General features: G+C 53.3%; 1 protein-coding gene across 1 annotated transcript in view; it reads left to right on the forward strand.

Annotated features, from left to right (window-relative positions):
* Window positions 1-744: 744 nt before the first annotated feature.
* Window positions 745-26,475, forward strand: part of syvn1 (synovial apoptosis inhibitor 1, synoviolin) — a 57,706-nt gene continuing 31,975 nt past the window's right edge. The window contains 5 exon segments of the mRNA XM_078427921.1: window positions 745-842; window positions 7,337-7,653; window positions 14,983-15,075; window positions 18,052-18,204; window positions 23,903-23,951. Coding sequence (XP_078284047.1) covers window positions 7,522-7,653; window positions 14,983-15,075; window positions 18,052-18,204; window positions 23,903-23,951 — 427 coding nt within the window. The 5' untranslated portion in view covers window positions 745-842; window positions 7,337-7,521.

Consider the following 26,475-nt stretch of genomic DNA (forward strand, 5'->3'; position numbering starts at 1 on the left):
AGGAAACCGACTTGGGGCGAAAGCCCTGATTATTTGTATTTGTTAAAAAACTACAGTGTAGTTTGCAACGTAGCCCACTTGCGGTTTTTATTTGTTGTTTTGGTTGGGTTTTGTTGGTGGGAGGACGGCGAGGGGGCTGTTCATGTTGTTCTGAAAGAAACGAGGTGTGATCGGATTGATCCAAGTACTCAGGCGTCCGCGGCTGCTGATTGGTGGGAGCCCACGTGGTGCCCGGGGGGGGGTCGAGCGGGTGATTGGCCGGGCCGGCCGCGGGGCGGGGACAGCAGGCCGTCTGCTGATTGGTGGGGATCCCACGTGGTGCCCGGCGGGGGGGGGGGGGGTCGAGCGTGTGATTGGCCGGGCCGGCCGCGGGGCTGGAACAGAAGACCGGCTGCTGATTGGTGGGGATCCCATGTGGGGCCAGTAAGGGGGGGGGGAGCGAAGCAACCGTGTGATTGGCCGAGGGGGTGCGGTGTGATTCGGCGGGGATTCGGCGGCGGTGATTGGCCGCGGGGATAGAAAGCGGCTGCTGATTGGTGAGGAGCTCATGTGGTGTGATTGGTCGGAACCGCCGGGGACGTGGCTGCGGTGATTGGTCGGGGCAAGAGAGCGGCTGCTGATTGGTTGCTTTCCCACGTGGGGTCCGGAGCAGAGGGGGACGGGGGCGTCTGTGATTGGCCGGGCCTGCCTGTGGGCGGGGCTGCCGGGGAGGAGGGGGAGGGGGAGGGCGCCGGGGAACAGAGGCGGCGCCGCCAATGGGCAGAGGCCACGGGCTCGCTTGTGGCGCAAACGCTGGAGCTGGTTTGCGGGGACGAAGAGGAGGAGGGTCGGCGTCAGAGGAGGTAACGCGGCCACTGGGGGAGTGGGTGGGGAGGAGAGGGGAGGTGGGGTGGGGGTGGTGGAGAGGGGAGGTGGGGGTGGTGGAGAGGGGAGGGGGTGGAGAGGGGAGGGGGTGGAGAGGGGAGGGGGTGGAGAGGGGAGGGGGTGGAGAGGGGAGGGGGTGGGGACGGGACACAGCGAAGCCCCTACAACTACAAGGGAGGGAAAGGGAGAGAGAGAGAGAGAGAGGGGGAAGGAAAGGGTGGGAAGGGAGGAGGGGGAAGGAAAGGGTGGGAAGGGAGGAGGGGGAAAGAGAGAGAGTGGGGTAGGGGGGAGAGAAGAGAAGGAGGGGGAGAGGAGGAAAGGGAGGAGGGTGGCGAGGAAGAAAGGAGAAAAGAGGGGGGGAGAGAGGAAGAAAGGGGTAGGGAGAGAGAAGGGAGTGGACAGGGGAAGAAAGGGGTGGGAAGGGAGAAGAGAGGAGGGGAAAGAGAGAGGAGGAGGAGAGAAAGAGGAGAGAGGGGGAGAGAAGGGAGTGGACAGGGGAAGAAAGGGGTGGGGTGGGAAGGGAGAAAGGGGAGGGGAGAGAGAAAGAGGGGGAGGGGGAGAGAGAGGAAGAAAGGGGTAGGGAGAGAGAAGGGAGTGGACAGGGGGGAAGAAAGGGGTGGGAAGAGAGGAGGGGGAAAGAGAGGGGGGAAAGGGGGGGGAGAGAAGGGAGTTGACAGGGGAAGAAAGGGGTGGGAAGGGAGAAGAGAGGGGGAGAAAGTGGAGAGAGGGGGAGAGAAAGAGGAGAGAAGGGAGTGGACAGGGGGAAGAAAGGGGTGGGAAGGGAGAAGAGAGGAGGGGGAGAAAGTGGAGAGAGGGGGAGAGAAGGGAGTGGACGGGGAAGAAAGGGGTGGGAAGGGAGAAGAGAGGAGGGGGGAGGGGAGAGAGGAAGAAAGGGGTAATAGACAATAGACAATAGGTGCAGGAGTAGGCCATTCAGCCCTTCGAGCCAGCACCGCCATTCAATCAGTACCCCCGTTCCTGCCTTCTCCCCATACCCCCTCACTCCGCTATCCTTAAGAGCTCTATCCAGCTCTCTCTTGAAAGCATCCAACGAACTGGCCTCCACTGCCTTCTGAGGCAGAGAATTCCACACCTTCACCACTCTCTGACTGAAAAAGTTCTTCCTCATCTCCGTTCTAAATGGCCTACCCCTTATTCTTAAACTGTGGCCCCTTGTTCTGAACTCCCCCAACATTGGGAATATGTTTCCTGCCTCTAATGTGTCCAATCCCCTAATTATCTTATATGTTTCAATAAGATCCCCCCTCATCTTTCTAAATTCCAGTGTATACAAGCCTAGTCGCTCCAGCCTTTCAACATACGACAGTCCCGCCATTCCGGGAATTAACCTAGTGAACCTACGCTGCACTGCCCTCAATAGCAAGAATATCCTTCCTCAAATTTGGAGACCAAAACTGCACACAGTACTCCAGGTGCGGTCTCACCAGGGCCCGGAAGGGAGAGAGTCAATTTTATTTGTATAGCACATTTAAAAACAACCCACGTTGACCAAAGTGCTGTACATCTGATTAGGTACTAAGGAAAAAAAAATGAAACGTACAGTAGCACGCAAACAGTTCACAGCGCCTCCTCAAGGAGTGGGCAGGGGGGAAGAAAGGGGTGGGAAGGGAGAAGAGAGAGGAGAAGGGGGAGAGAAAGAGGAGAAAGAGGAGAAGGGGGAGAGAAAGAGGAGGGAGGGGGAGAGAGAGGAGAGGGGGGTAAATCACGGGTCGTTTGCCCGGGGGTAAATCACGGGCCGTTTGCCCGGGGAGAGGGTGGGGATTCCCAGGGAGGAAAACAAAGGCCGTGACACCGGGGGGGGGACGGGGGACGGGTAAAAGGGACGGACGCCTCGGCCGGAAGTGAGGTGTCTGAAGCCGTGTCTTCCCTGCCTGGCGTTGGGGGTTTGGCGCAGAGACAGCGACACAGTGCAGGAGGTGGAGCAGGAGGCGACAGTGCAGGAGGTGGAGGAGGAGGCGACAGCGGGCTCTGGGGGGGGGGGGGAGGGGAGGAAAGGGGTAGGGGGAGGGGAGGGAAGAGAGGGGTGGGGGAGGGGAAGAGGAGGAGGAGGAGGAGGCGACAGCGGGCTCTGGGGGGGGGGGGAGGGGAGGTGAGGACTGGCGCCTGTGGGGGTGAGAGGGTAGAAGTGTGGGGAGGGGTGGGGGGAGGGGAGGTCTGCCACTTAAGAGGGTAGACAAGGGGAAGAGGGGTGGGGATAGGGAGGGTAGAAGTGTAGGTGGGGAGGAGAGGCAAAGAGAGGGGTGGTGGGAGGGTTGGGAGGGGAGGAGGGGGATAAGGAGGTGAGGGGTGGGGGTAGGGGGGGGTGAGAGGGGTGGGGTAGGGAAGGGAGGTGAGGAGGGGAGGGTAGGGGAAGAGAGAAGGGGGAGGAGAGGAGGTGGGATGGGGAAGAGAGGAGAGGGTAGAGAGGGAGGAGGCGGCGACAGCGGGCTCTGGGGGGGAGGGGAGGGGAGGTGAGGACTGGCGCCTGTGGGGGTGAGAGGGTAGAAGAGAGGGATAGGGATAAGGAGGGGAAGAAGAAGAGAAGAGAGGGGTAGGGAGGGGAGAAAAGGGAAAGAGAGAGGTGGGGGGAGGAGAGGGGTAGGGGGAGGGGAGGGAAGAAAGGGGTGGGGGAGGGGTAGGGAGGGGAAGAGGAGGAGGAGGCGGCGACAGCGGGCTCTGGGGGGGAGGGGAGGGGAGGTGAGGACTGGCGCCTATGGGGTGAGGGTAGAAATGTGGGGAGGGGAGGGCAGGGGAAGGGGGGTAGGAAGGGGTGCGGGTAGAGAGAGAGAGGGGTGGGGAAGGGAGGGGAGGATGGGGTTGGGAGGGGAAGAGAGAAGGGGGAGGGGAGAGAGGAGGTGGGGAGGGGAAGAGAGGAGAGGGTAGGGAGGAGAGGGAGGGGAGGGAGGGGAGGAGAGAGGGGTAGGGAGGGGAGGAGGAGAGGGTGGTGGAGGTGAGGTCTACCACAAGAGGGTGGACAAGGGGTAGAGGGTGGAGATAGGGAGGGTTGAAGGAGGGGGGAGAGGGGTAGGGGTAAGGAGGGGTGGGGTTAGGGAAGAGAGGGGTGGGGGTAGGGAGGGGAAGAGAGGGGTGGGAGGGTAGGGAGGAGAGGGGTGGGAAGGGGTCGGGTAGGGAGGGGAGGCGAGGGGGGAAGGGAAGATGGTTAGAGGGTAGGGAGGGGAGAAAAGGGAAAGAGGGGTGGGGGGAGGAGAGGGGGAAGGGAAGTTGGTTAGATAGGGGTGGGGAGGGGAGGTGAGGACTGGCGCCTGTGGGGTGAGAAGGTAGAAGAGAGGGGTGGGGATGAGGAGGGGAAGAAGAGGGGGTGGTGGAGGTGAGGTCTGCCGCAAGGGGAAGAGGGGTGGGGATAGGGAGGGTAGAAGTGTAAGGAGGGGAGGAGTGGGGTAGAGAGGGGTAGGTTGGGGAGGGGTAGAGAGAAGAGGGGTAAGGAGGGGGTAGAGGAGGAGAGGGGTAGAGCGGGGGGACGGTAGAAGTGTGGGGAGGGGGAAGAGAAGAGATGGGTAGGGAGGGGAGAAAAGGGAAAGGGGTGGAGAGGGGTAGGGGGAGGGAAGAGAGGGGTAGGGAGGGGAGGTGAGGACTGGCGCCTGTGGGGTGAGAGGGTAGAAGTGTAAGGAGGCAAAGGTGGGGGTGGGGGGAGGGAAGAGTAGGGAGGGGAGGAGAGAGGTAGGGAGGGGAGGAGAGGGGGGAAGGGAAGAGAAGGGGTGGGGAGGAGCGGTAGGGAGGGGAGGATGTGGGTAGGGAGGGGAAGAGAGCGGTGGGGGTAGGGTGGGGTGGTGGAAGGGAGGGGTTAGGGAAGTGAAGGGTTAGAGAAGAGAGGGGTAGGGAAGGGAGGAGAGGGGTAGGGAGGGGAAGAGGGGGATGGGGAAGAGAGGGGTAGGGAGGGGAAGAGAGGGGTATGGAAGGGAAGAGGTGGTGGTGAGGTCTGCCACTTAAGAGGGTGGACAAGGGGGTAGAGGGTGGGAAAGTGAGGGGTGGGGAGGTGAAGAAGGGGAAAGGAGAGGAGCAAGGGGTGTGTGATGTGAGGTGGGGCTAGGGAGAGAAGTAGAGGAGAGAGAGGTGTCGGTGTGGGGGGAGGGGGAGATGGGTTGGTGAGGGAGGGGACTTTGCTGCCTGTGTGGGGTTTGAATGTTGTTCTCCCAGTGGCTGTACGGGTTCATCCCGAGTGCTTTGTTTTCCTCCCACATCTCGGACGGAGTGCCAGTGTGGATGTGTAGATTGATCTGTAAATTACCCCGAAGGTATCACAAAATGCTGGAGTAACTCAGCAGGTCAGGCAGCATCTAGGAGAGAGGGAATGGGTGACGTTTCAGGTCGAGACCCTTCTTCAGACTGATGTCAGGGGGGCAGGACAAAGGAAGGATATAGGTGGAGACAGGAAGATAGAGGGAGAACTGGGAAGGGGGAGGGGAAGAGAGGGACAGAGGAACTATCAAAAGTTGGAGAAGTCGATGTTCATACTGCTGGGCTGCAAGCTGCCCAGGCGAAATATGAGGTGCTGTTCCTCCAATTTCCGGTGGGCCTCACTATGGCACTGGAGGAGGCCCATGACAGAAAGGTCAGACTGGGAGTGGGAGGGGGAGTTGAAGTGCTCAGCCACCGGGAGATCAGGTTGGTTAAGGCGGACTGAGCGAAGGTGCTGAGCGAAACGATCGCCGAGTCTGCGTTTGGTGTCGCCGATGTAGAGAAGTTAAGAGAAGTTAAAAATCGCCCACACCTGTAAATTATCCCGAATGTTTAGGTCGTGGACGAGTAAGTGGGCTAACAGAACTTGTGTGAACCGCTGATCGATGGTCAGTAAGGACTCGGTGGGCCGAAGGGCCTGTTTCCATACTGTATCTTTTCATTAAAACACAGATATTCCTGGTTCTATCCCCTCTTTTTGACCATAGGTCGACTGTGGGCTGGTCACGCCTTGTTCCAATGCCTGAGAAGGTTGAGGAGAGAGAGAGAGAGAGAGAGAGAATAGAGAGAATAGAGAGCTGGGTGAGGGGCAGGCAGGGTGTGAGGGAGACAGGTATTGATTAGTACAGATGTCAGGAGTTTCTGGGGGGGAGGCAGAAGAATGGGGTTAGGAGGGAGAGATAGATTTAGAGATACAGCGTGGAAACAGGCCCTTCGGCCCACCGAGTCCGCGCCGACCAGCGCACTAACACTATCCCACGCACACACACTGTGGACAATTTTACACTTTTTTCCAAGCCAATAAACCTACAAACCTGCTCATCTTTGGAGCGTGGGAGGAAACCGGAGGTCCTAGAGAAAACCCACGCACAGACTCCGTACAGGCAGCGCCCGTGGTCAGGGTCGAACCCGGGTCCCTGGCGTTGTAAGACAGCAACTACCGCTGTGCTGCCCCTTAATAGAAAATAGGTGCAGGAGTAGGCCATTCGGCCCTTCGAGCCTGCACCATTCAATATGATCATGGCTGATCATCCAACTCAGTATCCTGTACCTGCCTTCTCTCCATGCCCCCTGATCCCTTTAGCCACAAGGGCCACATCTAACTCCCTCTTAAATATAGCCAATGAACTGGCCTCAACTACCTTCTGTGGCAGAGAATTTCACAGATTCACCACTCTCTGTGTGGAAAAAAAACGTTCTCATCTCGGTCCTAAAATCTGAGATGAGACTGTGACCCCCTTGTTCTGGACTTCCCCAACATCGGGAACAATCTTCCTGCATCCAGCCTGTCCAACCCCTTAAGAATTTTGTACGTTTCTGTAAGATCCCCCCTCAATCTTCTAAATTCCAGCGAGTACAAGCCGAGTCTATCCAGTCTTTCTTCATATGAAAGTCCTGCCATCCCAGGAATCAATCTGGTGGACCTTCTATAGCAAGAATGTCTTTCCTCAGATTAGGATTCCTCAGACTGGATGGACTAGGCTTATACTCGCTGGAATTTAGAAGACTGAGGGGGGATCTTATAGAAACATATAAAATTCTTAAGGGGTTGGAGAGGCTAGAAGCGGGAAGATTGTTCCCGATGTTGGGGAAGTCCAGAACCAGGGGTCACAGCTTAAGGATAAGGGGGAAGTCTTTTAGGACCGAGATGAGAAAACATTTCTTCACACAGAGAGTGGTGAGTCTGTGGAATTCTCTGCCACAGAAGGTAGTTGAGGCCAGTTCATTGGCTATATTTAAGAGGGAGTTAGATGTGGCCCTTGTGGCTAAAGGGATCAGGGGTTATGGAGAGAAGGCAGGTACAGGTTACTGAGCTGGATGATCATATTGAATGGTCGAATGGCCTACTCCTGCACCTATTTTCTATGTTGCTCAGCCATGATTAAATGTCGGAGTAGACTTGATGGGCCGAGCGGCCTAATTCTGCCCCTGTCACTTAAGAGCGAGGTAGACGGGCGCAGGAAGATAGGCGAGTTCCAGCCTTCACTGATTGTTGATTGCCAGCGTCCGCAGCGGCACCGAATAATCTCCCTTTTCTCCTTTTCTGCTTTTGTAGCTTTGCAGCGAGACCAGACTGCCCGGCGGCGGGACTGGCGCAGGTGCCCACCTGACCCGGCGGGCGACGGCAGCGACACGCACACCGGCCAGGGCGCTGGTTTGCATTTCTGCCACCATCCAGATCCGGGGGGCTCGGTCTCCTGGCGACCGTCCGGCAAGCTGTTTCCCGCGGGGAGGAACGGGATGGTCCGGTCCATGTTGGCGGCGGCCACCAGCCTGGTGCTCACCACCACGGTGGTCAGCCATGCCTTCTATCTCAAGCGCCAGTTCTACCCGACTGTGGTGTACCTCACCAAGTCCAGCCCCAGCATGGCCGTGAGTATTGGCTCAACGGTGTCAGGTTGGGTAAGGGGGGGGGGGGGGGTGAAATGAGGGTCGAGGGATGGGGGAGGGAGGTGAAATGAGGGTTGAGGGATGGGGGAGGGAGGGGCAGTGGGGTGGTGAAGTGAGGGTAGAGGGATAGAAACATAGAAACATAGAAATTAGGTGCAGGAGTAGGCCATTCGGCCCTCCGAGCCTGTACGCACCGCCATGCAATATGATCATGGCTGATCATCCAACTCAGTAACCCGTACCTCCCTTCTCTCCATACCCCCTGATCCCTTTAGCCACAAGGGCCACATTTAACTTCCTCTTAAATATAGCCAATGAACTGGCCTCAACTACCTTCTGTGGCAGGGAATTCCACAGACTCACCACTCTGTGTGAAGAAATGTTTTCTCATCTCGGTCCTAAAAGACTTCCCCCTTATCCTTAAGCTGTGACTCCTGGTTCTGGACTTCCCCAACATCGGGAACAATCTTCCCGCATCTAGCCTGTCCAACCCCTTAAGAATTTTATATGTTTCTATAAGGTCCCCCCTCAGTCTTCTAAATTCCAGCGAGTACAAGCCTAGTCTATCCAGTCTTTCTTCATATGAAAGTCCTGCCATCCCAGGGATCAATCTGGTGAACCTTCTCTGTACTCCCTCTAAGGATGGGGGATGGAGGGGCAGAGGGGTGGTGAAGTGAGGGTCGAGGGATGGGGGGGGGGGGGGGAGGGGCAGAGGGGTGGGGATGGGGGGGGGGAAGAGAGAGGTGAGGTCTGTCACTTAAGAGGTTGGAGCAGGGGGCAGAGGGGTGGGGAAGTGGGGGTAGAGGGGTGGGGTAGGGAGGAGAAGAGCGGGGTAGGGAGGGGGAGAGAGGTGTGGTAGGGAGTGGGGGGTGGTGAGGTCTGCCGCTTAAGATGGCAGACCTTGTACACCAGTCACTGAAAGTTCGAAGGTATTTATTCACAAAATGCTGGAGTAACTCAGCAGGTCAGGCAGCATCTCGGGAGAGAAGGAATGGGTGACGTTTCGGGTCGAGACCCTTCTTCAGACTGAAGAAGGGTCTCGACCCGAAGCGCCACCCATTCCTTCTCTCCCGAGATGCTGCCTGACCTGCTGAGATACTCCAACATTTTGTGAATAAGTCACTGAAAGTTGGCGCGCTGGTCCAGCAGGCAGTAAAGAAAGTTATGGCCTTATGGCCTTCATAACGAGAGAATTTGAGTATAGGAATAAAGAGGTTCTTCTTTAAAGACTTTTCTTGCCTTCCATCACAGTGAGGGTGTGCCTGGAGGAATCACTGTGATGGTCGTCTGTGTTAAACTTGTGTGGTTGTGTGTCTTGTCTCTGAATGCATTCAAGCGAGAGCTGGATAGAGCTCTTAAGGATAGCGGAGTCAGGGGGTATGGGGAGAAGGCAGGAACGGGGTACTGATTGAGAATGATCAGCCATGATCACATTGAATGGCGGTGCTGGCTCGAAGGGCCGAATGGCCTCCTCCTGCACCTATTGTCTATACTGCCTATTTCAATCAATGTTTCCAACGAGTTTCAAGTGCCTTTTTGTCGTGTCTTGTGCTGCAGTAGCTTCCACAAGTTTGCATGTTTGACATAGAAGTTGGATGTTTAACTATTTAGGAATGAAAGTAGAGTTTTGTTTCGTGATGGGGTTTTCCAGGGGAGCTGCCCCTGTGAAGGGACTTTACGATACGATAGAACTTTATTTATCCCAGGAGGGAAATTGGTCTGCCAACAGTCGTAAAACACAAGATGCATGTAACATGAAACTGAAACATAGAAGCATAGAAAATAGGTGCAGGAGGCGGCCCTTCGATGTTTCAGTTTCATGTTTCATGCATCATGAAACATTCTATGTTTCCCTGCTTTTCTGAAGACGGTGGCGCGGCGGTAGAGTTGCTGCCTTACAGTGAATGCAGCGCCAGAGACCCGGGTTCCATCCCGACTACGGGTGCCGTCTGTACGGAGTTTGTACGTTCTCCCCGTGACCTGCGTGGGTTTTCTCCGGGAAACCATGCCGAACATCGATCCCCGAACACTAGCACTATCCTACGACACACACTGGGGACAATTTACTTTGTCACTGAAGCCAACGAGCCTACATACCTGTACGTCTTTGGAGCGTGGGAGGAAACCGGAGCTCCCGGAGAAACCCCGCGCCGGTCACGGGGAGAGCGTACAAACCCCGTACGGACAAGCGCCCGTGGTCAGGATCGAACCCGGGTCCCTGGCGCCGAGAGGCAGCAACTCTACCGCTGCACCACTGTGCCGCTCAAAACATCTGCAGTTCCTTGTTTCAACATGCAAATGGAAGATTAATTGTCAGCACGAGCTCAGTGGGCCACAGGGCCTGTTTCCATGCTGCTGCCTCACAGCGCCAGAGACACGAGTTTGGTCACACTAGATCTTCCCGTCACCTGCGTGGGTTTTCCCCGGGGGCTCCGGTTTCCTCCCACGCTCCAAAGATGTATAGGTTTGTAGGTTGGTCAATTTGTAAATTTGCTGGTTGGTTGAGATAATGTTGAGGCGCTGAGTTTTGCCAAGGGTGCTCGACCAGGTCGAGCAAGCAATCCGCGGGAACGAGGAACGGCAGGTCGTAGTTTAACACACAGACGGACGGGAAAAAACCCAGTTTCACCCAGGGAGTTGTGAATCTGTGGGATTCTCAGCCACAGAAGGCAGCGGAGGCCAATTCTCTGGATGAATTTAAAAGAGAGTTAGATACAGCTCTGGGGGGCTAACGGAATCAAGGGACACGGGGAGAAGGCAGGCACGGGTTACTGATTGTGGACGATCAGCCATGATCACGATGAATGGCGGTGCTGGCTCGAAGGGCCAAGTGGCCTCCTCCTGCACCTACTTTCTATGACTCTATAACTCAGCGGGTCAGGCAGCATTTCTGGAGGACGTGAATAGGTGGCATTTCATTTCCTCCTTCAATCTTTGTGTTGGGTAGATGTTGGGATGGCACGGTGGCGCTGTGGTAAATGCTTCCTCACAGCGCCAGAGACCCGGGCTCCAGCCTGACTACGGGTGCTGTCTGTACGGATCTTGTACACTCTTCCCGTGACTGCGTGGGTTTTTTCCGACTGCTCCGGGTTTTTCCCCCACACTCCAAAGGTTTTAATTTAGAGACGGTCCCTTCTGGCCTATCCTGACCGCCGACCGATTACCCGCACGCTAAAACTAGGGACAATTTTACGTTTATTCCAAGCCAATTAACCTACAAACCTGCACGTCTTTGGAGTGTGGGAGGAAACCGGAGCTTCCTGGAGAAAACCCACGCAGGTCACGGGGAGAGCGTGCAAACTCCGTACAGACAGCGGCCGTAGTCGGGATCGAACCCGGGTCTCCGGCGCTGTGACTACCGCCGCGCCACCGTGCCGCCGCTATGTTTGGGCTGATTGGCCTGCTCCTACGTGGTGCTTTTCTGAAGACGTGTCCCGACCTGAAAATGTCACGGTGGCGCGGCGGGTAGAGCTGCTGCCTCACAGCGCCAGAGACCCGGGTTCCATCCTGACCACGGGCGCTGTCTGTGCGGAGTTTGTACGTTCTCCCCGTGACCACGTGGGTTTTCTCCGGGTTCTCTGGTTTCCTCCCACACTCCAAAGACGTGCGGGTTTGTAGGTTTGTAGTTCTTCCAACTTCGAACCATAGCTAAAATCAAACCTTTCCTCCAATTCGACGACACAGAAAAAATCATTCACGCTTTCATTTCCTCCCGCCTAGACTACTGCAACTCCCTATACACTGGGATCAGCCAATCTTCCCTGTCCCGCCTGCAACTGGTCCAAAACGCCGCAGCGAGACTCCTGACGGGTACCCGTAAAAGGGACCACATCACCCCGATTCTGGCCTCTCCACTGGCTCCCTGTACGGTACAGAATCAACTTCAAGCTCCTCCTATTCACGTATAAAGCCCTAAATGGACACTCCCCCCCCTACATCAAAAATCTTCTAACCCCCCTTTCTAACTCCAGGTCCCTCAGGTCGGCCGACTTGGGGCTACTCACTATCCCGCGGTCTAGGCTTAAGCTCAGGGGTGACCGCACTTTTGCGGTTGCAGCTCCTAGACTGTGGAACAGCATCCCTCTCCCCATCAGAACTGCCCCCTCCATCGACTCCTTTAAGTCCAGGCTCAAAACCGATTTCTACTCCCTAGCGTTTGAGGCTCATTGAGGAGGCGCTGTGAACTGTTTGCGTGCTACTGTATGTTTCATTTTTTTCCTTAGTACCTAATCAGATGTACAGCACTTTGGTCAACGTGGGTTGTTTTTAAATGTGCTATACAAATAAAATTGACTTGACTTGACCTTTGGTAAAATTGTAAATTATTCGTAGTGGGTAGGATATAGTCCCATCGCAGGTTGGCATGGACTAGACAGGCTGAAGGGCCTGTTTCTGTGCTATACCTCGTCTAAGTCTAAAGTCACCTATCCAATTTCTCCAAAGATGCTGCCTGGCCCGCTGAGTTACTCCAGCATTTTGCGTTCATCTTTGGTGTAAACCAGCATCTGCTGTTCTTTTTTATTACTGTACCTTTCTATCGCCTGTCTTCTACAGTCCACTTAGCAGCTGCCATGAATCTTGTAAGCTGCACCTTGTGTTACTGTTTAATAATCTCAAAGTCTCTGTCGCCGAGTTCAAATCCCACCCCAGCCGTCAGTTGAATTTAAATGAAGTTTTTTGAATGAACCTTGAATCAAAATCTAAAGTTGACTCTAAAGCCATCAAAGGTAGTAGACACAAAATGCTGGAGTAACTCAGCGGGTCAGGCAGCATCTCCGGAGAGAAGGAATGGGCGACGTTTCGGGTCGAGACCCTTCCCCAGACTGAGACAGACTCAGTCTGGTGAAGGGTCGAGACCCGAAACATCACCCATTCCTTCTCTCCAGAGATGCTACCTGACCCGCTGAGTTACTCCAGCATTTTGTGATGCCGCTGGGCTGCAAGCTGCCCCAAGCGAAATACGAGGTGCTGTTCCTCCAATTTGCGCTGGGCCTCACTCTGACAATCGAGGAGGCCCAGGACAGAAAGGCCAGAGTGGGAGGGGGAGTTGAAGTGCTGAGCCACAGGGAGATCAGGTTGGTTAAGGTGGACTGAGCGGAGGTGTTGAGCTAAACGATCGCCGAGCCTTGGTGGCACCGATGTAGAGAAGTTGACACCTGGAACAGCGGATGCAGTAGATGAGGTTGTAGGGAGAGGATCTACACCGACCAGCCAAAACATTATGACCACTGACAAGTAAAGTGAAGAACATTGATTCTCTTGTTACAATGGCACCTGTCAAGGGGTGGGATATACTAGGCAGCAAGTGAACAGTCAGTTCTTGAAGTTGACGTGTTGGATGCAGGAGAAATGGGCAGGAGTAAAGACCCGAGCGACTTTGACAAGGGCCAAATTATTACGGCCAGACGACTGGGTCAGAGCATCTGAAACGGCAAGGCTTGTGGGGTGCTCCTGGTCAGCAGTGGTGAGCACCTACCGACAGTGGTCCGAGGAGGGACAAACCACAAACCGGCGACAGGCAGGGTGTTGGGCGCCCAAGGCTCATCGATGTGCGAGGGCAACGAATGCTATCCCGTCTGGTCCGAACCGACAGAAGGTCGACAGTGGCACAAGTCACAGGAAATTTAAAAATGGTGGTCACGGGAGGAATGTGTCACAATACACAGTGCATCGCACCCTGCTGCGTATGGGGCTGCACATGGAGGACCAACAACACATTAGGCGGGCGGCCATCTTGTTTTGGCTAGTCGGTGTAGTTCACTGTGTTCTGTGGGGAAGTTTGCTGAGGGAGGTTTTTGTGGCTGTGAGCCCAGAGAATGTGGGGAGAGTTTCCGTCTCGTGTCCTCCTTGGTGACTACGTGGCCTATGTGGGAAGGCAGTTAGACAAAGCCAATAAAAGGCAGCCCCGCCCGCTCGCGACGTCTCGAAGTCTGGCTCAGGTGCGCCTCCATCCAAGGCCCGCAAGAAATTGCACGGAAACCTCCCTTCCTCCATCGACTCCATCTACACCTCGCGCTGCCTCGGCAAGGCCAGCAGCATAATCAAGGACCAGCCTCGCCCCCGGGTCCCTCCCTCTTCATCCCTCCCCCATCTCTTCCTCCTCTCCAGAGCTGCTGCCTCTCCCGCTGAATTCCTCCAGCATTTTAGACAATAGGTGCAGGAGGAGGCCATTTGGCCCTTAGCGCCAGCACCGCCATTCACTGTGACCATGGCTGGTCGTCCACAATCGGTACCCCGTTCCTGCCTGCTCCCCGTATCCCTTGATTCCACTAGCCCCTAGAGCTCTAACTAACTCTCTATCTAACATCAGTCTGAATAGACAATGGGTGCAGGAGGAGGCCATTCGGCCCTTCGAGCCAGCACCGCCATTCAATGTGATTATGGCTGATCATTCTCAATCAATACCCTGTTCCTGCCTTCTCCCCATACCCCCTGACTCCGCTATCCTTAAGAACTCTATCTAGCTCTCTCTTGAATGCATTCAGAGAATTGGTCTCCAGTGCCTTCTGAGGCAGAGAATTCCAAGGGTCTGAAGAAGGGTCTCGACCCGAAATGTCACCCATTCCTTCTCTCCTGAGATGCTGCCTGACCTGCTGAGTTACTCCAGCATTTTGTGAAATAAATACCTTCGATTTGTACCAGCATCTGCAGTTATTTTCTTACACTAACTCTCTTTTAAAATCCATCCAGTGAATTGGTCTCCACTGCCCTCTGGCAGAGAATTCCACAAATTCCCGACTCTCTGGGTGAAAGTTTTTTTTCTCGCCTCAGTTTTAGATGGCCTCCCCTTTATTCTTAGACTGTGTGTGGCCCCTGTTTCTGTAGCTTTAGAGATACAGCGCGGAAACAGGCCCTTCGGCCCACCGAGTCCGCGCCGCCCAGCGATCCCCGCACACTAACACTACCCTAGGGACAATTTTTACATTTGCCCAGTCAATTAATCTACATACCTGTACGTCTTTGGAGTGTGGGAGGAAACGGAAGATCTCGGAGAAAACCCACGCAGGTCACGGGGAGAACGCACAGACGGCGCCCGTAGTCTGGATCGAACCTGAGTCTCCGGCGCTGCATTCACTGTAAGGCAGCAACTCTACTGCTGCGCCTGGTTCTGGACTCCCCCAACACTGGGGAAAAAAATTCCTGCATCCGCTTGGGTTTTCTCCGAGATTGTTATTTCGACTGTTGGCTTGAGTTCTCGGCACTTTTAGTTAAGAAGTCGCGGTTCTCCGGCGCTGTGAGGCAGCGACTCGACCGGTAATGCCACTGTGTCCACCGTGTGTGATTTTGATTTTCTTTTTTTCTTTTGGGCAGGTGCTGTACATCCAGGCCTTTGTCTTGGTCTTCCTCATCGGCAAGTTCATGAGGAAGGTGTTCTTTGGGCAACTGCGTGCTGCTGAGATGGAGGTGAGATGGCCAATTCGTCTTGGCGTGTCTTATGTACACTGTGATTGCCCACTGTACCGAACTCTGCGATTTAAAAAAATATATATAAACATAGCACAAAAAGTAAGGAAATTTGTGTTTGGTAGATTATTTCTTTGTTGTAACAATGCTTCTTGGCAATAAATCTTATACCGTTGGAAAGCCTGTTTATTTCCCTTTTAAATGGTGCCACATTTGTAAGGAACATGCATTTGTGGGATGAGCAGCAGAGCTGAGTATATGGGATGCGCCCATGAAAAATTTGCCAAATCTTCTCTGCCAATGCCAAACAGCTTATTCTGCTGTTGCTATTGACTCTTGTTTTGAGCTTCTGGTACCCCCAGGTGCTGACAAGAATGGGATGCCATCCCACAACAGTGTGTGACCAGGCTGGTGACCAGCATGAGGAGGAGGTGCCAGGCTGTTGTGACTGTATGGTTCTTCCACACGCTACTATGGCTCCTGTTTATTAAATTAATAAATTGTTAAATTGCCAATATGTCTTGTTTCTTCAGACTTCAATCATCCAATCCACCAAACAACACCGAACAAGAGTCAATGGCAGAATAAGCTGTTTGGCATTGGCAGAGAAGATTTGGCAAATTTTTCATGGGCGCATCCCATATACTCAGCTCTGCTGCTCATCCCGCAAATGCATGTTCCTTACAAATGTGGCACCATTTAAAAGGGAAATAAACAGGCTTTCCACCTTATAAGATTTATTGCCAAGAAGCATTGTTACAACAAAGAAATAATCTACCAAACACAAATTTCCTTACTTTTTGTGCTATGTTTATATATATTTTTTACAAAAACTTTTTTTCCAAAACAAAAACAAAAATAAAAAAGGTAGTTTTGAATAGTAAAAAGTTTTGAATAGAAAAAGTAGTCTGAAGAAGGGTCTCGACCCGAAACGTCACCCATTCCTTCTCTCCCGAGATGCTGCCCGACCCGCTGAGTTACTCCAGCACTTTGTGAATAAATACCTTCGATTTGTACCAGCATCTGCAGTTATTTTCTTATACAAAAGTAGTAACGTGATCAGATCAAAAGCTGCAGGTTGCAAACAAAAACAGTTATCGGATTAAAATTCCGCCGGCTTTGTCAACAATACATTCGACCTCCCGCGGCGACCAGCGCCCACGGAAGGCCCCCAGCGGACCCCGTGGGCACCGTGTGTGCGTGTGCGCTCTCCAGGGGCACGGACGCAGGCCCTTGAAGAGGGGCAGGCGGCCGTCGACCGCCCGCTGCCTGGACCCGCGAGCGGCCATCTTGGCCAGGCCCAGGAGCAGGCCGACAGGGCCTCCTCCCCCTCCCGACCCTCCCCACCTCCGTACCGGGTGCCCGAAAATCAGGAGCGTGGGACTAAAATGGAGCCAAAGCTCGAGGAGCAGCTCCTTCAGATACTCGAACAAGGGGTTGCAACCTCTCGCTCTGCATGTACAAACGGTACACGGTCTCTTCCTCATCCCGGAAGTGACAGGCTGTGAACCTGTTGCAGGCCACGGATCTGTGCAACACTCTCCACCCCAGGACCGAGCTCTGCAATGGGAGTTATTTTAGTAACTACAGATGCTCTTTGACTTACGATGGGGTTACGTTCTGATAAAACCATCGTAAAGCGAAAATATCGTAAGCCGAAAATACATTTAATACACCTAACCTACCCAACAACATAGCCACCTAACCTACCCAACATCATAGCCTAGTCTAACCTACCCAACATCATAGCCCCTAACCTACCCAACATCATAGCCACCTAACCTACCCAACATCATAGCCCCTAACCTACCCAACAACATAGCCACCTAACCTACTGAACATCATAGCCTAGTCTAACCTACCCAACATCACAGCCATCTAACCTACCCAACATCACAGCCATCTAACCTACCCAACATCACAGCCATCTAACCTACCCAACATCATAGCCTAGTCTAACCTACCCAACATCATAGCCTAGTCTAACCTACCCAACATCATAGCCTAGTCTAACCTACCCAACATCACAGCCATCTAACCTACCCAACATCACAGCCATCTAACCTACCCAACATCATAGCCATCTAACCAACCCAACATCATAGCCTAGCCTAACCTACCCAACATCATAGCCCCTAACCTACCCAACATCATAGCCTAGTCTAACCTACCCAACATCATAGCCCCTAACCTACCCAACATCATAGCCCCTAACCTACCCAACATCATAGCCTAATCTAACCTACCCAACATCACAGCCATCTAACCTACCCAACATCACAGCCACCTAACCAACCCAACATCATAGCCTAGTCTAACCTACCCAACATCATAGCCCCTAACCTACCCAACATCATAGCCCCTAACCTACCCAACATCATAGCCTAATCTAACCTACCCAACATCACAGCCATCTAATCTACCCAACATCACAGCCACCTAACCAACCCAACATCATAGCCTAGTCTAACCTACCCAACATCATAGCCCCTAACCTACCCAACATCATAGCCTAGTCTAACCTACCCAACATCACAGCCACCTAACCTACCCAACATCACAGCCACTTAACCAACCCAACATCATAGCCTAGTCTAACCTACCCAACATCATAGCCCCTAACCTACCCAACGTCATAGCCCCTAACCTACCCAACATCATAGCCTAGTCTAACCTGCCCAACATCATAGCCACCTAACCTACCGAACATCATAGCCACCTAACGTGCCCAACATCATAGCCTAGTCTAACCTACCCAACATCATAGCCACCTAACCTACCCAACATCATAGCCTAGTCTAACCTACCCAACATCATAGCGACCTAACCTCCTAAACATCAGAGCCTAGCCGACCTTAACTTTAAAGGCCTAGCCGACCTTAACATTGTGTAAGTACGCTGTAGAGTATCGGTTGTCTACACTCGTGATCGCCTTTTTTTCTGCTGATGGAATTCTTGCCCTCCGTGTTTCCCCAGCATTTAATCGAGCGCTCGTGGTATGCCGTGACCGAGACCTGCCTGGCCTTCACCGTCTTCCGGGACGACTTCAGCCCGCGCTTTGTGGCCATCTTCACCCTGCTTCTCTTCCTCAAGTGCTTCCACTGGCTGGCTGAGGACCGCGTGGACTTTGTGAGTGTGGTCTGACCCTGGGGCTGGGGGTCGGGGCCCCCCGCGGTATAGTTTACTGTCGTGAGCGCCGCGGTACGGCTCTTAATGACAACGGAGTCAGACGAGCACGGGGAGAGGGCAGGAACGGGGTACTGATTGTGGACGATCAGCCACGATCGCATTGAACGGCGGTGCTGGACGGAAGGGCCGAATGACAATAGACAACAGGTGCAGGAGGAGGCCATTCGGCCCTTCCAGCCAGCACCGCCATTCAATGTGATCATGGCTGATCATTCTCAATCAGTACCCCGTTCCTGCCTTCTCCCCATACCCCCTGACTCCGCTATCATTAAGAGCTCTGTCTAGCTCTCTCTTGAATGCATTCAGAGAATTGGCCTCCACTGCCTTCTGAGGCAGAGAATTCCACAGATTCACAACTCTCTGACTGAAAAAGTGTTTCCTCATCTCCGTTCTAAATGGCCGACCCCTTATTCTTAAACTGTGGCCCCTGGTTCTGGACTCCCCCAACATTGGGAACATGTTTCCTGCCTCTAACGTGTCCAACCCCTTAATAATCTTATACGTTTCGATAAGATCTCCTCTCATCCTTCTAAATTCCAGTGTCACACTTTTCACACTTCTGTACCTCTTGCCCGATGGGAGAAGGGGAGAATGGGGAGTGAGACCGGGGGTGAGACTGGTCCTTGATTGTGCTGCTGGCCTTGCCGAGGCAGCGTGAGGTGTGGATGGAGTCGATGGAAGGGAGGTTGGTTTGCTTGACAGTCTGGGCTGCGTCCACAATTCTCCGCCATTTCTTGCGGGTCTTGGATGGAGCTGTTCCCAAACCATGCTGGAGTGCGTCCCGATAAAACGCTTTCCTATAGTTCACCCTCACCCTCCTGTGCTATGGATGAGAGGAATAGATCGGGTAGACGCACAGAGTCTCTTGCCCAGAGTAGGGGAATCGAGGACCAGAGGACATAGGTTCAAGGTGAAGGGGAAAGGATTTAATGGGAATCTGAGGAGTAACCTTTTCACACAGAGGGTGATGGGTGTATGGAACGAGTTGCCGTAGGAGGTGGTTGAGGCTGGGACTATCCCAACGTTTAAAAGACACCTGGACAGGCACATGGATAGAGTTATAGGTAATCACGGAGTCATGACAACATCCTCATAAATCGAAGGTATCGCAAAATGCTGGAGTAACTCAGCGGGTCAGGCAGCATCTCTGGAGAGAAGGAATGGGTGACGTTTCGGGTCGACACCCTTCTGACTGATTCATGGGAGGGAGCGGGACAAAGAAAGGATGTAGTTGGAGACAGGAATACAGTGGGAGAACTGGGAAGGGGGAGGGGAAGAGAGGGACAGAGGAACTATCTAAAGTTGGAGAAGTCGATGTTCGTACCGCTGGGCTGCAAGCTGCCCAGGCGAAATATGAGGTGCTGTTCCTCCAATTTGCGGTGGGCCTCACTATGGCACTGGAGGAGGCCCATGACAGAAAGGTCAGACTGGGAATGGAAGGGGGAGTTGAAGTGCTCGGCCACCGGGAGATTAAACCTCTCTGCACACTTTCCAGCTGAATTGTGATTTGGTTTAGAGATTCAGCGCGGAAACAGGAGTGGCCCGGGTGCGAGTGGGCCTTGATTGTGCCGTGGGCCTTGATTGTGCCGTCAACCTTGCCGAGGCTTGTTTGCGCTGAGCTGACACGCTGGCATGCAAATGCTATTGTCTCACAGTTCTCCAGTTTGCATTGTCCTGAGAGTGTAATCCTTATGCAAAGAAGGTGAAGGGAGGAGTAGTCTTTGTTTAGTTTAGAGAGCATGTTTTTAAGTGAAGCGTATGAAGTCAGTGAGTTCTGCAAGGGTACAAGAGGTAGCACCGATGCAGTCGTCGATGTAGCGGAGGTAGAGTTCGGGGATGGGGCCAGTGTATTTTAAGTGAAGAAATTGGAGGAACAGCACCTCATATTTCGCCTGGGCAGCTTGCAGCCCAGTGGTATGAACATCGACTTCTCCAACTTTAGATAGCTCCTCTGTCCCTCCCCCTCCCCCTTCCCAGTTCTCCCTCTATCTTCCTGCCTCCACCTTTATCCTTCCTTAACCCGCCCCCCTGGCATCAGTCTGAGGAAGGGTCTCGACCCGAAACGTCGCCCGTTCCGTCTCTCCCGAGATGCTGCCTGACCCGCTGAGTTACTCCAGCATTTTGTGAATAAATACCGTGCTTAGTTTGGAGGTACGGCGCGGAAACGGGGAGCCCCTTCAGCCCACCGGGTCTACGCCGCTCTGGCGATCCCCGCACACAGGGTCAAACCCGGGTCTCTGGCGCTGTAAGGCAGAACTCTATCGCTTCACCACCGTGCCTGAAAACCGCACAGAGGCCGGCCCCTCATTTTTCGCCTGGGCAGCTTACAGCCCAGCGGTATGAACATTGACTTCTCTAACTTTAGATAGTTCCTCTGTCCCTCTCTTCCCCTCCCAGTTCTCCCACTGTCTTCCTGTCTCCACCTATATCCTTTCTTTGTTCCTCCCCCCACCCCCGACATCAGTCTCGACCCGAAACGTCACCCATTGTATTGAGGGCGTGCAGCGTAGGTTCACTAGGTTGATTCCCGGAATGGCGGGACTGTCGTATGTTGAAAGGCTGGAGCAATTAGGCTTGTATACACTGGAATTTAGAAGGATGAGGGGGGATCTTATTGAAACATATAAGATAATTAGGGGATTGGACACATTAGAGGCAGGAAACATGTTCTCAATGTTGGGGGAGTCCAGAACAAGGGGCCACAGTTTAAGAATAAGGGGTAGGCCATTTAGAACGGAGATGAGGAAGAACGTTTTCAGTCAGAGAGTGGTGAAGGTGTGGAATTCTCTGCCTCAGAAGGCAGTGGAGGCCAGTTCGTTGGATGCTTTCAAGAGAGAGCTGGATAGAGCTCTTAAGGATAGTGGAGTGAGGGGGTATGGGGAGAAGGCAGGAACGGGGTACTGATTGAGAGTGATCAGCCATGATCGCATTGAATGGCGGTGCTGGCTCGAAGAGCTGAATGGCCTACTCCTGCACCTATTGTCTATTGTCTATTCCTTCTCTCCAAGATGCTGCCTGACCCGCTGAGTTGCTCCACCATTTTGTGATACCGTCGGTTACGCCGAGCAGACTTGCTGCTCTTGTGATCGGCAGGTTTCGAACCCTGTCACGATTTCCAGTCAGTCAAAGATAGACACAAAATGCTGGGAAAAAACTCAGCGGGTCAGGCAGCGTCTCCGGAGAGAGGGAAATGGGTGACGTTCCGGGTCGAGACCCTTCTTCAGACTGATGTCAGGGGAGGGGGGCGGTACTGAGGTAAAATGGAGTCGGAGACAGTCAGACTGTTCGGAGAACGGGGGATTGGATGGAGAGAGAGGGAAAGCAAGGGTCACTTGAAGTTAGGGAAGTCAACGTTCATAACCGCTGGGGTGTAAGCTGCCCAAACAAAATATGAGATGCTGTTCCTCCTCCAACATTGATCTGTTCCATTTGGGCTCTTCTCCGGGACAACACGGATAATCCGGAGAAACTCTGGAACCAAGGGTGCCGGAAAATCGATGGTGGACCTATAGCAGTTTTATAGAGTTAGACAATAGACAATAGGTGCAGGAGTAGGCCATTCAGCCCTTCGAGCCAGCACCGCCATTCAATGCGATCATGGCTGATCACTGTCAATCAGTACCCCGTTCCTGCCTTCTCCCCATACCCCCTCACTCCGCTAGTTAGATAGAGCTCTGGGGGCTAGTGGAATCGAGGGATATGGGGAGAAGGCAGGCAAGGGTTACTGATTGTGGATGATCAGCCATGATCACATTGAATGGCGGTGCTGGCTCGAAGGGCCGAATGGCCTCCTCCTGCACCTGTTTTCCATGTTTCTATAAGATCCCCCTCTTCATCCTTCTAAATTCCAGTGTGTACGAGCCCAGTCGCTCCGTTCTTTCAACGTACGACGATCCTGCCATCATGGGTTTGTGCGGTCGGTGGCAATGCTGCTGTTCTCTTGCCCTGACGGGACCTACTGTCCTCACTGTGGTAAAAGCCAGCTTCGTACCGTAGCGAAAATCAAACCATTCCTCCAATTTGACGACATTGAAAAAAATCGTCCACGCATTCATCTCCTCCCGCCTAGACTACTGCAACTCCCTATACACTGGGCTCAGCCAATCATCCCTGTCCCGCCTGCAATTGGTCCAAAACGCCACAGCGAGACTCCTGACGGGTGCCCGTAAAAGGGACCACATCACCCCGATTCTGGCCTCTCTCCACTGGCTCCCAGAATGTCGAGTTCGACTTCGCGTTCGCGGTCAGTTGGATGACAATAATCAGAGACGGCACAGACTTTACCTGTTAGTTTATTAGAGATCTCGTGGACAGGTTTCTAAAAGCACACACAGAGTTGCGGAGTGTTATACGGCCGAGTGTTGGAACAAAGTCAGTTTTCCCATACAAGGTCCTAACATGCTATTGTTCAAGGTATAGTCGGCGTCTGTTTACTGTTTGTGTTCTTTATACATTGTGTTTTTCTCCTCTGAAGACGAGCTGGAACATTCTGCGGTTTGGGCTACTGATTACTACCTAGCTTTAGCAAGTTCAGCATTTTTGTGATTACGTAGCCTCAAGCAGGTGTGAGAGAGAGAGAGAGAGAGAGAGAGAGAGAGAGAGAGAGAGAGAGCCTCAAGCATGTGATTCAACCTAGCACACAATGTTGCAAAGCCCATGCAAAGTCCAATGGCCGAAGCAAACAAAAAGGCCAGATCTGGCTCTGCGTTCCTCATCTCCACAAGTACGGTACAGAATCAACTTCAAGCTCCTCCTATTCACATATAAAGCCCTAAACGTGCCCCCCCCCCCCCCCCCAGATCAAAAATCTTCCAACCCACCACTCTATCTCCAGGTCCCTCAGGTCGGCCGACTTGGGGCTACTGACTATCCCGCGGTCTAGGCTTAAGCTCAGGGGTGACCGCGCTTTTGCGGTTGCAGCTCCTAGACTGTGGAACAGCATCCCTCTCCCCATCAGAACTGCCCCCTCCATCCACTCCTTTAAGTCCAGGCTCAAAACCTATTTCTACTCCCTAGCGTTTGAGGCCCTCTGAGGGGGCGCTGTCAACTGTTTATGTATGTGCTGTTATGTTTGTGTGCCATTGTATGTTCGTTCTTAGTACCTGAACTGATGTACAGCACTTTGGTCAACGTGGGTTGTTTTTAAATGTGCTGTACGAATAAAATTGACTTGACTCCAGAACAAGGGGCCACAGTTTAAGAATAAGGGGTCGGCCATTTAGAACGGAGATGAGGAAAAACTTTTTCAGTCAGAGAGTTGTGAATCTGTGGAATTCTCTGCCTCAGAAGGCAGTGGAGGCCAATTCTCGGAATGCATTCAAGAGAGAGCTAGATAGAGCTGTTAATGATAGCGGAGTCAGGGGGTATGGGGAGAAGGCAGGAACGGGGTACTGATTGAGAATGATCAGCCATGATCACATTGAATGGCGGTGCTGGCTCGAAGGGCCGAATGGCCTCCTCCTGCACCTATTGTCTATTGAAGCAGTCGAGTCCAGTGCTGCATTCTTGCCCCATGCCGCTGCACTGGAGGTCGGCTTGCCCCTCTGCCAATGTGCAGCTGGAGCCGAAGGGGTTGCAGTTATTTCTGCACCTATTGTCTCTTGACTTGACTCACTGATTACTTTGTGTTTGCCCGCAGATGGAGAGGAGCCCGATCATCTCTGTGCTGTTTCACCTCCGCGTTACCTGTAAGTGCCGTCGATTCAAGGGAGGCTCTGATGCCCCTTGGATTTTTGAGGGGGGGGTTTATAGTTTCACTGTGCCTGCGTCTGGCCCGTGTGCGTTTTGGGGCCCCCGTATCTGAGGAAGGACGTGCTGGCTCTGGAGAGGGCCCAGAGGAGGTTGACGAGAACGATCCCAGGAATGAGTGGGTTAACGTACGATGAGCGTACGTTGGCACTGGGCCTGTAGTCGCTGGAGTTTAGAAGAACGAGGGGTGGGGCCGCCTTATTGAAACGTTACAGAACAGTGAGCGGCCTGGATGGAGTGGATGTGGAGAGGATGTTTCCACTAGTGGGAGAGTCTAGGACCAGAGCGCACGGCCTCAGAATTAAGGGACGTTCCTTTAGGAAGGAGATGAGAAATTTCTTCAGTCAGAGGGTGGTGAATCCGTGGGATTCTTTGCCACAGACGGCTGTGGAGGCCACAAGTCAGTGGATATTTTTTAATGCAGAGATAGATAGATTCTTGATTAGTGCGGGTGTCGGGGGTTATGGGGAGAAGGCAGGAGAATGGGGTTGAGAGGGAGAGATAGATCAGCCACGATTGAATGGCGGGGTAGACTTGATGGGCCGAATGGCCTAATTTAGAACGGAGATGAGGAAAAACTTTTTCAGTCAGAGAGTTGTGAATCTGTGGAATTCTCTGCCTCAGAAGGCAGTGGAGGCTAATTCTCTGAATGCATTCAAGAGAGAGCTGGATAGAGCTCTTAAGGATAGCGGAGTCAGGGGGTATGGGGAGAGGGCAGGAACGGGGTATTGATTGAGAATGATCAGCCATGATCACAGTGAATGGCGGTGCTGGCTTGAAGGGCCGAATGGCCTCCTGCACCTATTGTCTAATTCTACTCCTATCAATTGAGGGTGGATTAGAGGAGGTGATGGTAGAAGGGGAGGCCATCTCAGCGTGGATTAAGGAGGGAGATTAATTGAGGGTGGATTAGAGGGGGGGGTGATGGTCGAAGAGGAGGACAAGTTAACACAAAAAGGGTGGTGGGTGTATGGAAGGAGGTAGTTAAGGCTGAGACTATCCCAACGTTTAAGAAACAGTTAGACAGGTACATGGATGGGACGGGTTTGGAGGGATATGGACCAAGCGCAGGCAGGTGGGACTAGTGTAGCTGGGACATGTTGGCCGGTATGGGCAAGTTGGGCCGAAGGGCCTGTTTCCGCACTGTATCACTCACTATGAACCTAATTGAGGGTGGATTAGAGGGGGGCAGTGGTGGATGGAGGGGGTAGCTGAGGGTGGATTGGAGGGGGCGATGGTGCTCCAGGGGCGATACCCCCAGGGCCATAGCTGCTATGATCCGGTCCTGCTGAGCCGGATGGTCACATCGCACAGTGAACCGGCACAGACCTTCCTGAACTTTATACCGTTTTAAAACTCTTTCTAATTTTGTTTCACTGGGTTGTATAAATTTAGCGGATTAATTTATTGCATCGTATGGGAGGCACATTCCCAATCTCGTTGTACCCCTGTACAATGACAATAAAGATATATTGTATTGTATTGTGGGGGAAGGGCAGATAAGGAGGGGGTTGGTTAAGGGGGCACGCCGTCGAGAGGGGAGGGATTTAAGTGGGGGGTGGGTGGGGGTGTACTGAGATTGTAGGCCCGCGTTTCGTGCGTGGAGCTGAGGGTTGGTAAGTATCTCTGTCCCCTGTGCATCTGTTGTAGACGATTTGCATAGGCGATGCTAAAAGTTGCCGCGCTGGGACATCCCCCTCCGGCCCCCCCCCCCCCCCCCACCCTTCCCCCAATCTCTGCGACGTGGCTTCTCGGACGCCGCACGGCTCGTGCGGATAAATGGGTCCCTTTCAGAATGGCAGGCAGTGACTAGTGGGGTACCGCAAGGCTCAGTGCTGGGACCGCAGCTATTTACAATATACATTAATGACTTGGATGAAGGGTTTAAAAGTACCGTTAGCAAATTTGCAGATGACACAAAGCTGGGTGGCAGTGTGAGCCGTGAGGAAGATGCCATGAGGTTGCAGGGTGACTTGGACAGGTTGTGTGAGTGGGCGGATGCATGGCAGATGCAGTTTAATGTGGATAAGTGCGAGGTTATCCACTTTGATGGTAAGAATAGGAAGGCAGAGTATTATCTGAATGGTGTCAAGTTAGGAAAAGGGGACGTACAACGAGATCTGGGTGTCCTAGTGCATCAGTCACTGAAAGGAAGCATGCAGGTACAGCAGGCAGTGAAGAAAGCCAATGGAATGTTGGCCTTCATAACAAGATAACAACATAACACCGCCATTCAATGTGATCATGGCTGATCATTCTCAATCAGCTGAGGGACTGGTGCAGAGAGCAGGGATTTAGATTTCTGGACCACTGGGATCTCTTCTGGGCTAGGGGTGACTTGTACAAAAGGGACGGGTTGCATCTTAACAGCAGGGGGACAAACATTCTGGCAGGCAGGTTTGCTAGTGTGACACCTGTGGCTTTAAACTAAGTAGTGGGGGGGAGGGGTTAACAAATTGTGAA

Source organism: Rhinoraja longicauda, chromosome 34 (assembly GCF_053455715.1).
Source record: "Rhinoraja longicauda isolate Sanriku21f chromosome 34, sRhiLon1.1, whole genome shotgun sequence".
Taxonomy (NCBI): Eukaryota; Metazoa; Chordata; class Chondrichthyes; order Rajiformes; family Arhynchobatidae; genus Rhinoraja; species Rhinoraja longicauda.